This window comes from Talpa occidentalis, unplaced genomic scaffold, assembly GCF_014898055.3.
Source record: "Talpa occidentalis isolate TD23 unplaced genomic scaffold, MPIMG_talOcc4v2.1 talOcc4.13, whole genome shotgun sequence".
NCBI lineage: Eukaryota > Metazoa > Chordata > Mammalia > Eulipotyphla > Talpidae > Talpa > Talpa occidentalis.
This window is the reverse complement of record NW_023601322.1, coordinates 58,315,757-58,326,569: the sequence shown is the minus strand read 5'-3', so window position 1 is coordinate 58,326,569 and position 10,813 is coordinate 58,315,757. Positions and strand designations below refer to the sequence as shown.

Genomic DNA, 10,813 nt, shown 5'->3' with positions numbered 1-10,813 from the left:
TGGTGGGTCTCCCTGGTGGCACAAGGGGTTAAGACGCAACCTATGAAGCAGTCTGCAGCCTCTGTAGCATGAGTTCGATCCCCGGCCAGCCAGGGAATAACCCACATGGTTCAACAGACCTCTCTTGACTTGCCCGCTGCTCCCCTCAGCAGTGTACTTCGGCCAATCTGCCTGTTCTGTTCCCCGCTGTCTCTGGTGAATCCTCTCACCCGCAACGCCTCTGGCCTGTGCCCCAGCTCTTGCAGGCATAAATAAATAAATCTTTAAAAAAAAGATCGGATGCTTTCACTTACAGCAGGAATATGGGGGAACCAAATAAGACATCAGTGTAAAAAAACAGTAACAGTACAAAACACAACAAAGCAAAAAGACAATTATAAATCAGAGACATACTGCAGGGAACGGGGAGGGAGCAGGATCAGAGGAAGGAAGGGAGGGAGGAGCATAGGGGACTGAGGTGATGGTGCACGGGTGCATTGGTAAAGGAAATTTTATGGGGACTATACCTGAGGGGGTGGGGGGAAGCAAATATTGTTTAAAAATGAATAATGATGTAAAAAATAACAAAATTACTAAAAAATAAAAAGTTGGGTTTTGTTTTGAAATCCATTCAACCACTTTACATTTTTTGGTGAATCCAGGCCATTTATGTTTAAGGTGTCTATCAAGACATAAGTGCTTATCCCATTTTTGTTTATTTATTTTTTTTAGGATTTGCCACTATGTTTTAAGAGCCATTTCATTGTCTTATATGTTTCCTCTATTACTATTTATTTGAGGATTCTACTGTTATTAGCATATGATGCACTATTTTTGTGACTCATTGGACATTCTGGTGTCTGGGTGTGTTTTCCTTTTAATAATGGTGGTTTTTTTGTGCATAGGCTTTTTAGTTTGATGTAGTTCCTTTTATGTACTTCTACTTTGGTTTTCTTTGCTTTAAGAGTTGAGCCCCCAAATACATCACAGAGGTCAATATCATGGAATATTTTGTCTGTTTTCTTCTGTTTTATGGTTTCAGGTCTTACATCTAAGTCTTAATCAACTTTGAGTTAATTTTTTGTATATGGCGTGAGCTAGCATTCTTGTTCCATTCTTTTGCATGTGACTGTCCTGTTTTTCCATCACCAATTTTTGGGGATACTCCTTCTTCTAGTGTATACTAGTAGTTTCTTTGTTGTAAATTAACTGTCCATAAGCATGGGTTTATTTCTGGTCTCTCAATTCTATTCCATTGGTTTATGTGTCCATTTTTATTCCAATGCCATACTGTTTTTGATTACTGTAACTCTGTAGTATAGTTTGAAGTCCAGGAATGTGACATCTCTAATTCTTCCTCCTTTTAGTCAGGATTGTTTTGACTGTGTGGGTTCTGCATGAATACAGTATCATTCTATTTTTTAAAAAAAGGTCAAGACTTTTATAGGTATTGCATTGAATGTGTGTACTGCTTTAAGATGGCCATTTTAAGATGATTCTTGAGATCTATGAATGGGGAATATCATTCTATTTCTTCAGTCTTCTATTTCTTTTAACAATATTTTGCCATTTTCATTGTACAGGTTCTTCAGCTCTTCTGTTTAGTCCTAATTACTTAATATTTTTGGATGTGATTGTTGTTTACTTACATGAACACAATTGATTTTTGTAGATTGATTTTTGTACCCTGCCACTTTCTTGTACTGATTTGTTGTTTCTAATGGTTTTTTAGTAGAGTCCTTTGTGTATTCCATGTGTATTACCAAGCCATTTGCAAATAGTGATAGTTTTAATTCTTCGTTTCCAATTTGGATTCCTTTTATATCTTTTTTTTGCCTGATTGCTCTAGCTGGGACTTCCAATGCTATGTTGAATAGAGTGGTAAAAGTATTTTTGTTTTATACCTAAATCTTTGAGGAAAAACTCCCATTTTCACCACTGAAAATGATGTTAACTAATGGCCTTGTCATATTAACTTTTACTATGTTTAGATATGTCCCCTTTGCTCTCTTGTTTTTGAGGCTTTTTATCATAAATGGATGTTGAATCTTATCAAATGATTTCTCTGCATTTTTTGGATATAATCATATGGTATTTACCTGTCCTTTTGATTTAGAGTTTTTGTATTGTGGGAGATCTTTGATTACTGTTTCAGTTTCCTTGCTTGTAAGTGGTCTGTTCAGGTTTTCAATTTTTTCTAATTCAATCTCAGAAGGTCATATATCTCTAAGAATTGTTCATGTCTAGGTTATTCAGTATTTACAGTAGTCACTTATGATACTCTGTATATCTGAGATGTTATTTACTTCTTTTTAAAATTTCTGATTCTATTCATTAGATTTCCCTTTTCTTTTTCTTTGTGAGCCTAGCTAGAATTTTTTTCTCTTTTATTTCTTAACTGAACCAGTTTTTGATTTCATTGATCTTTTGGACTGTCTTCATCTATTTATTTCTATTATTTCCTTCTTTCTATTCATTCTTGGTTGGTTTGTTCTCCTCTTCTAGTTCCTTAAGATTTAATTTATTTGAGCTCTTATTTCCTTATGTGGACCTATATTGTATATATTTCTCTCTTAGTACTGCTTTTGCCATGTTGCATGTCTTCATTTTTTATTTTCTCCCCTTATTTTTTAAAATTTCTTCTTTGAGACCCTTATTAACACAACACTCAGTAGTGTGTTGCTGAATTTCCATATATTAGAGGTTTTCTATTTCCTTTTTTGTGGTTGTCTAGTTTGATGTTCCTGTGAACAGAGAAGATACTTGACCTGATTTCAATCTTAATGAGTTTTTTGACACATTTTGTTAATTGGTCTATCCTTGAGAATATCCCATGTACACTTGAGAAGAATGTGTACTATTTTTTTGGGGGGGTGGGCACAAGGTGCTGTGCCCTATAAATGTTAAGCCCATGTGGTCTAATTCCTCATTTAAGACTATTGTTTCCTTGTTGCTTTTCTTCCTGATTGGTCTGTCCACTGATGACAGTGGGATGTTAAGGTCCCCTACAACTATTGTGTTGTTGCCGTGTCTGTTTTAAGTTTGTCATATAGTTCAATGCTCCTTCATATAGTGCACATGTTATGTATCCCTGATGTACTATTCCTTTAATCATTATAATCATTACATAATGACTGTCACTGACTCTTATTTTTTCAGCTGGGAGTCTATTTTATCTGCTATTAATTATGGCTGCCCCTGCCTTTGATCCCAGTTTGTTTCTTTCAGTTAACACTTAAAGTCACACTCTTGTTAAAGGCTTATCACACTGGGAACTATGTCTCTACAGATAGCTCTTACCACCAGTAAGTGGGGGTATATTGAAGTACTGCAATTGAACAAGCAACTCAATTTCAGTTGCGAAGTTTGCTCCAGACTGCCCTTTAAATGAAATATGGGAAAAACAGCTGATAAAGGGGGTCTGGTTATGAAGGGAGTTGCAATCCAGTAAAGGAGCTACATGCATACAACATGAAGAGTAAATGTCCTAGAGATGTAGAGGGCTAGGGATTATGATCAAATATACATGGGAATAAGGGGAAATGGGAGCAAAAAAGTAATTCTGGAGAATTTGGAGAGGAAATTGTATTCCAAATATAGAAAACACTAGAACAAAAAAAGTCCAAAGTAAAAAGATATTTGGCTTATGACAAAGAGAGCTATGACATTTGGCTTATGACAAAAAAAATCAAGTTACAAAAGAAAAGGACTACAGTATTAACTTACTAAACAAATACTATTATTTACCAGGAACTATTCTAGGCTTTGTATTAAAACAAAAACAAAAATGACAAAAATCCCCGTTATGTGGAGCCCATGTTCCACTATATTGTCAGAAAATAAGCAAGTGATGTATATCATATGCTAAATGATGATAGGTAATACTGAAAAAAAAGAAAAAAAATAAGGCATAGCAAATATGCTTAGCAGAGAACAGTCTACATTAAATAAAAAGGCCAAGCCTCATAAAGAAAATATTTGACCAAATACATACTCAGGGTAGATGTGGGTTATTGATATCAGGAAGAAAAGTTTTCCAGGCAGAGGACAGTCATTGCAAAGGTCACGAGAGGGAAAGCAGACTCATGCCTGGGGTGGAGTGAGCAAGGGGAAATGGAAGACAAATTTTGGGAGCAGTAAAAGTGAGGCTTGGCTTTCAGGTCAAAGAAGCTATTGTAAAGAGTTTGTACTTTTTTGCTTTTAAAGCTTTATAAGCTAAGAAGCCAGCTTGAGTTTAAAGATAGAAATTACTTAGTCACTGGGTGCTGTGTTAAAAATTGACTCAAGGGTGGGAGTAGAGAACAGGGTGGTTTAAAGACCAGTTTGGATGCTACTGCAATAATCATCTAGGAGTGTGTGTGTGTGTGTGTGTGTGTGTGTGTGTATATATATATATATATATATATATATATACTGATTTAGCCCAGAATAATGATGTTTGGGAGGGTGTAAAGCAGTTGTAGTTTGAAGACAGAGCTGATGGGATTTGACTTATTGGCTATGGTATGTAAGAGGAGGCACCAATGATGGCAAGGTTTGTTATAAACAACTGAAAGGGACAGTTAGTTACAGACAACTGCAGGACAGGAAGATGTGAGACAAACTCCAGGTTGGGCTTTCAGACTATTCTAGCGTTGGTATGTAAATTTAAGAGATGGTCTAAAAAAATAGGTGAGATTAAGAGAGAGAAGTATAAGAAAAAGAGACCTGGTATACACCAAGGTTGGAAAGATGGGGAAGACCTACCAAAGGATACAGAACAGCAATTACCAGTAAAGTAGAAGGAAAAACAGGTTGCTGGCTCTGGAAACCAAGTGAGGAAAGTCTGTCAAGAAGGGGATCAACCATCGGCTGCTACCGAAAGACGCAGATAAGGACTCAGAATAGACAGATATCTGGGGACCTTGACAAGAGCATTCTGGAGATGTGGTGGGGCGGTAGCCTAAGAATGGGTTCAGGTGAGAAGAAGAATAGGTAGAGTTGGAAGTTTGGCTGTGAAGGGAGTACCGAAAATGGGTAGTAAGCTGAAGAAGGTGATGGGTGTCAATTTCTTTTTAAAAAGAAATCATAGGAGGCTGATGGAAACAACACAGGAGGAGGATTGCTGAATAAGTGAAGAGGAAGAGGTTGAGTACATTAAGTGGTTGGGCTGTATTAGGAGTGTGAAGGATTCACCGACAGTAATAGGGAAGGAGGCTAGAGTACAGGAGGTACATGAGTGCTACTTGTTGGGTTTAGGACATTTTGTGTATTTGGAAGAGTAAGTTTGGGAGTGATCACCAGGATGAAAGCTGGAGAGCTGGCTGAGGCCTAACAAAGTGAAATCGACAGAGTGGTTTTGAGAAAATGTTCCTAAAGAGTGCAACATCCACTTACATCTCATGTCACAGTGAACTAACTTGACAGGATTTAGCTTAGTTTGTTTACAGAAATGGAAGGAGTCGCATACCCCCCATCATGACTCATATGATATCCCTTTACTCCACCCATCTTCTGAATCTGAGCCGTGAAATTCCCACCTTGTTCACCACACCAAAAAAAAAAGAGGCACACTCAAGCTTTGTCTGCTTTATTTCACTACATGAAGTTAAGCAATAAGGCAAAACAGTAACCTGTCATTCATAAAGATAAAGGAATGCCTCTCATTCTCACAGGGGTCAAAGGATTTTTCTTTACAAATATGCACGACGCTACCTCATTATGCCTATAAGCACTTTGAACAAAAAACTTTGGTAGGTTAATCAAATCACAAATCCAAATTAACTTAGCTTTAAGTTTCCAAAATTGTAGTTTCAAGTGCTAATGACATCGAATTCTCCTGCAGTGGTGCACAACTACTAGGCATTAAAAATCTTACACCTAATTTAATATAAAAAAGTAACAAATAAAATTCCAAACCACCAGCTGCAGGTGTTAAACCATTTCTTCTAGCACACAGAACATAAGCTTGCACTGAAAACTATCTCAAGGAAACATTAAACCAAGGGCTCTGCTATTCTGCAATTTGGCTTCTGAAGAAAAAAAACTCCTATGATCAGAAGTGTCTGTTTTTGTATCACATGGGGCTGATGAGACCCATCACGTCAACATTATTACTTTTGGGAACAAATAACAGTGATATGCCGTAAGTGCACGGCCAACAATGGTGTACAGTCTATGCAAAGGTGTAGACATCTAAAGCTAGTCTCTATTTAGAGGCCCAATCCTTCCACTGGCCAATAGTGAACAGTGGTTTCACAGCAGGCTCTAGTAGGTCAGGAAATAAAAATGAACTTGACACTCTGTGGGGTCACAAAAATTAAACTATTTCTATAGTCTGTAAATTTGTCATTATATAACCCCTTTCCCACCACCCCAACTCCTAAGAGGCTAAACCTTATTACTGCCATAATAGTAGAGATAGGATTTTTTTCCCTTACATTGAAGCAAATATATTAATCTGTGGAATATTGTTTCATAAAACTGGCCTGACCTTAAACATACAATTTAGTGTCTTTCAAAGTCTTTCTATTTATTTTTATCCTCTCAGTGGAGCTGAGAAGTTACTATGTCCTATCTGTATTCTAGATCATTATATATCTTTCTTTTTAAAAGTAAAGACTTCAACTTAAAAAACAATCAGGGTAAAAAGAAAATTTTTTCCCCAAAAGTATGTTGGCCACTTGCTAATAGTTCACTAACAAAAAATGTCACACAACTTGTCTACTTTGTGAAGTCTCACTTAGAAACTATCATAGAAATTAAGGTGAGTAACCCCACACCAGGATGCCAGGCGAAAACAGCATGTGTGCTGTTAGGCAAGTGTTCTGAGCGATTTGCTGAATTATTTATGGTTTACAATCAAAATGGTCTTGTTCAATATACCATATGATAAGTCTTAAACACAGGAACATGGTATTTTTCTTAGCATCTAGTTTTGGATTTAAGAGATGAAAAGTTGTAATTTCCCTTTCAAATCAGTGGAAAGAACATTAATTCAGATCATGCTAAAAATCCAACCTTTAAATATTTTCTGTATGCCAGAAGTGAATTTGTCCATCAAGGATTCTTTGGGCTCTTTCCCAACCCCAAATACTCAGAGCAATTTACTGAGTTAAAGAGACAGAGTAGAGATGAGAGGCCACAGAGAGTAAAACACAAAGGCTGCCTCCCCATGGCCAAGTTAACTATGACAAGATTTACAAAGAATGGAATTTGCCACCCCCTTGACAGGATGTAATTGCCTACTTCTTAAATTCTTCCTAACTAGCTCCACATTCTACTGGGAAAGATTTTTTTTTAACTGATAGGTTCAAAAAAAATATGGATTAATATTTTGTATTCATTTGGCAGAGGACACATGAAGTGCCTTAAGAATGTCACAGGTTTTCCCAATCACCACAAAACTAAAGATCTTAGTTTTTGATCAAATGGAAACCCATGGAACGATGGAAGCCATGGTGGCAAGTGAAGGGTAGTTTTGACAATGAGGCTGTATCTCATGGACTGCAAAAACCAGTGGGCGCACCGACAGGGCATGAACAGCAGGCCCCTCTTTCATTAACATTTAAAGTTTTATCTGTGAAATTGTGATTTTTTTTTTTTAGTGAGATCAGACTGGGAGATAGTACAGAAAGTTTCTCGGGTGGCAAATCAAAGGCCACTCCAAAGAACAGCCATCCTCTATCTTGGGATGGGATTATGCTGTGGTTATTCAACGTGCAGGGTTCAGTGAGGGAGACACAGATTTACTCGTTAACAGCAGTGAGAGCAAGGGGATTGGCGGTTATACCCTGTGTCCCCAGTGCAGGCCTATGCTCACACCCCTTATAGGAACAGGATTCAGTAGTGCATGGGTACATCATTATAAACAAGGCCTAGAGAAGTAGAGGTGTCCACATTTTAACGTGGGTGGTAGTGATACTGTCCTTTGGGGTCTGGCTGCCAGTGATACCTCTTAAGGAAGAAGTGGGCCCAAGCTGAGTTCCACGTGCTGGGTGAGCCAGATGACTTCGGCGCTCTGGTCACCTTCTTCAGTGGGGCGGACGGATGTCACGTTTTTAAAATCATGTTTCATCTTAAAGCACACGGTCACTTCACCCTCCTCACGTTGTGGGGTCACTTTGATGAAAATACCCACTTTGTTGGCTTTTCTGAAGGCGATAACACTATGAAGGAAATAAGCACGACATTAGACAGCACTCAAGTCAGCCAAACCACTAAGACATACTGTCGTTTTGTGGCCCAACAGGAAAACTCATGACAAGATATGACCTCCACCTTGCTTATCAGCAACGAAAGAGTTCCTCAGCAAAATGCTGCTCTCTTTACTTTAATATTACAAAAGTAAAATATATAGTTATAAAAATTTAAATGGAAAAATATAAGTCTTTCTCCATATTTTCTCTTTCAGCACACAGAGAAAAACTGTACATAATTTGGTTCTTAACCTACCACGTATTTTATGGAGTTTAGTTCTACTTTTCTACTTTTATCCACACAAAAGGGACACACTATTTAATAACTTGCTTTTCCCCACTGTTTATCACAAACACATTCCATATTGCAGATATGCTCTGCATTCTATTTTAACAGAACTCTATTATCTATTTACCATTGGCATACACTGAGATAATGGCCAGTTTTCCGGTTATAAACAATGGTGTCTCCAACATCATTTTACACTTATCTTTGTGTACATGCGGTAATATTTCTATCAGGTAGAGACTGAATCTAACTCTGAGCTTTAATGAGATTTCTGGAATACCACAAATCAGTGTGCATTTTGTAAGTTACTTAGTAAAATTTGGGGGAGAGAAAAATCTCTTTAAAAATCTCTTTGAGACTGGGAGAACATTTTTGCACACAACACTAATGATAAAGGACTGATCACAAAAATCTGCAAAGAGCTGATGAGACTCAACAACAACAAAGAAAATAATCCCGTCAAAAATGGGCAGAAGAGCTAAAAAGAAACTTCTCTGAAGAGGAAATGCAAATGGCCAACAGGCATATGAAAAAATGTTCAACATCACTTGTCATCAGGGAAATGCAAATCAAAACTACCATGAGATACCATCTCACACCAGTGAGAATGGCACATATTAAAAAAACTAGCAACAACAAGTGTTGGCGAGGGTGTGGAGAAAAAGGAACTCTTCTGCACTGTTGGTGGGAGTGCAAACTGGTCCAACCACTGTGGAAAGCTGTATGGAGATTTCTGGACCTACTAAACATAGAGCTTCCATATGATCCAGCAATTCCACTCCTAGGTATTTACCCAAAGGACACAGAAACATCAATTCCAAAGAACACCTGCACCCCTATGTTTATAGCAGCACTGTTTACAATAGCTAAGCTTTGGAAACAACCCAAATGCCCAAAAGTAGATGACTGGATCAAGAAGATGTGGTACATATATACCATGGAATATTACTCAGCATTCAAAAAAGATAAACACATGCAATTTGCAGCAACATGGATGGCGCTGGAAGGGATCATGCTCAGCGAAATAAGCCAAAAAGAAATAGAAAAATACCGGATGGTCTCACTCATAGCAGGAATCTAGAAAACTTAAATAAGGGACCAGGAAAATGAATAACTATAAGAAAGTGAAAATCAAAATCAACAAAAAACTATGAACCAGAGACACTTTTAGGGGGGCGGGGGTGGGAGGGGAGGGATTGGGGTCAGAATGGGGGGGCTGCAATTGTATGGGGAATATAACAATAAAATTTATTAAAAAAAAAAAAAAAAAAAAAAGATGTGGTACATATATACCACGGAATATTACTCAGCATTCAAAAAAGATAAACACATGCAATTTGCAGCAACATGGATGGCGCTGGAAGGGATCATGCTCAGCGAAATAAGCCAGAAAGAAAAAGAAAAATACCGGATGGTCTCACTCATAGCAGGAATCTAGAAAACTTAAATAAGGGACCAGAAAAAATGAATAACTATAAGAAAGCGAAAATCAAAAATCAACAAAAAACTATGAACCAGAGACACTTTTTGGGGGGTGAGGGGCGGGAGGGGAGGGATTGGGGTCAGAATGGGGGGGTTGCAATTGTATGAGGAATATAAAATAAAATTTATTATTAAAAAAAAAAATCTCTTTGAGGTTTCCGTTTCAGTTTTCTGACATGTACTTGAAGTTTGTGATATAATAACTTAGTTTCAAAAAGTAAAAGAGCAATGAAATAAGCTGAATTTCCAAATGATACTCATTTACTCTAAGAAGTTACCAGAATGAAACATTTACATATTTACATAGTACTATTCAGTACTAATTTCTAGGTATCTGAAAAGTTTATACAGCACAATGATGTGAAATATAATTGATTGAAGTAATTGGCCTGGAATTTGGTATCTCAGATGATTTTTCCAAAAGTTTTCCTTGGTGGAACATATTTCTGTACCCTATCAAGTAATTAAGGATTTACATAGGCAAAGATTACAGAGAATACATTTTACATTGTGCTAATTTAACACATTTGTACTGTTGTAGAGCAACCCCGATACAAAACGGGGTGCCTGACTGTGGGTCCTCACCCGCGCGCTTAAAAGGACTTATCAATGCTCTACTGCAGGCACACGTGAAAGGTTAATAAAAGGTTTATTTACAACGGAAAGGGAAATGAGGAAATGTACAGCTCTGGGAGAAAAGTGGGAGACAAAGTTTTAAATGCGTCCTACCCGATCCGCCGATCAGGAATCCCAAAATGGCGCTCTCAGAGTTGGCCGCCAGCCAGGAGCGGTGAAGCCAGGAGGCGAGCGATCGCGAGCCAGAGCGTGAGCAAGGCCCACGTGTTTGGTTTTTATATCCAACCTGGCTGCCCAACTCCACCCTCAG

The 10,813-nt window shown here is 37.7% G+C and overlaps 1 protein-coding gene across 2 annotated transcripts in view; it reads right to left on the bottom strand.

Annotated features, from left to right (window-relative positions):
• Window positions 1-5,538: 5,538 nt before the first annotated feature.
• Window positions 5,539-10,813, bottom strand: part of DCTN4 (dynactin subunit 4) — a 77,484-nt gene continuing 72,209 nt past the window's right edge. For both annotated transcript variants that reach the window (XM_054694257.1, XM_037508923.2), the window contains exon 13: window positions 5,539-8,126. In XM_054694257.1, the coding sequence (XP_054550232.1) occupies window positions 7,916-8,126 (211 nt within the window). In that variant the 3' untranslated portion in view covers window positions 5,539-7,915. The remainder of the gene's footprint in view (window positions 8,127-10,813) is intronic.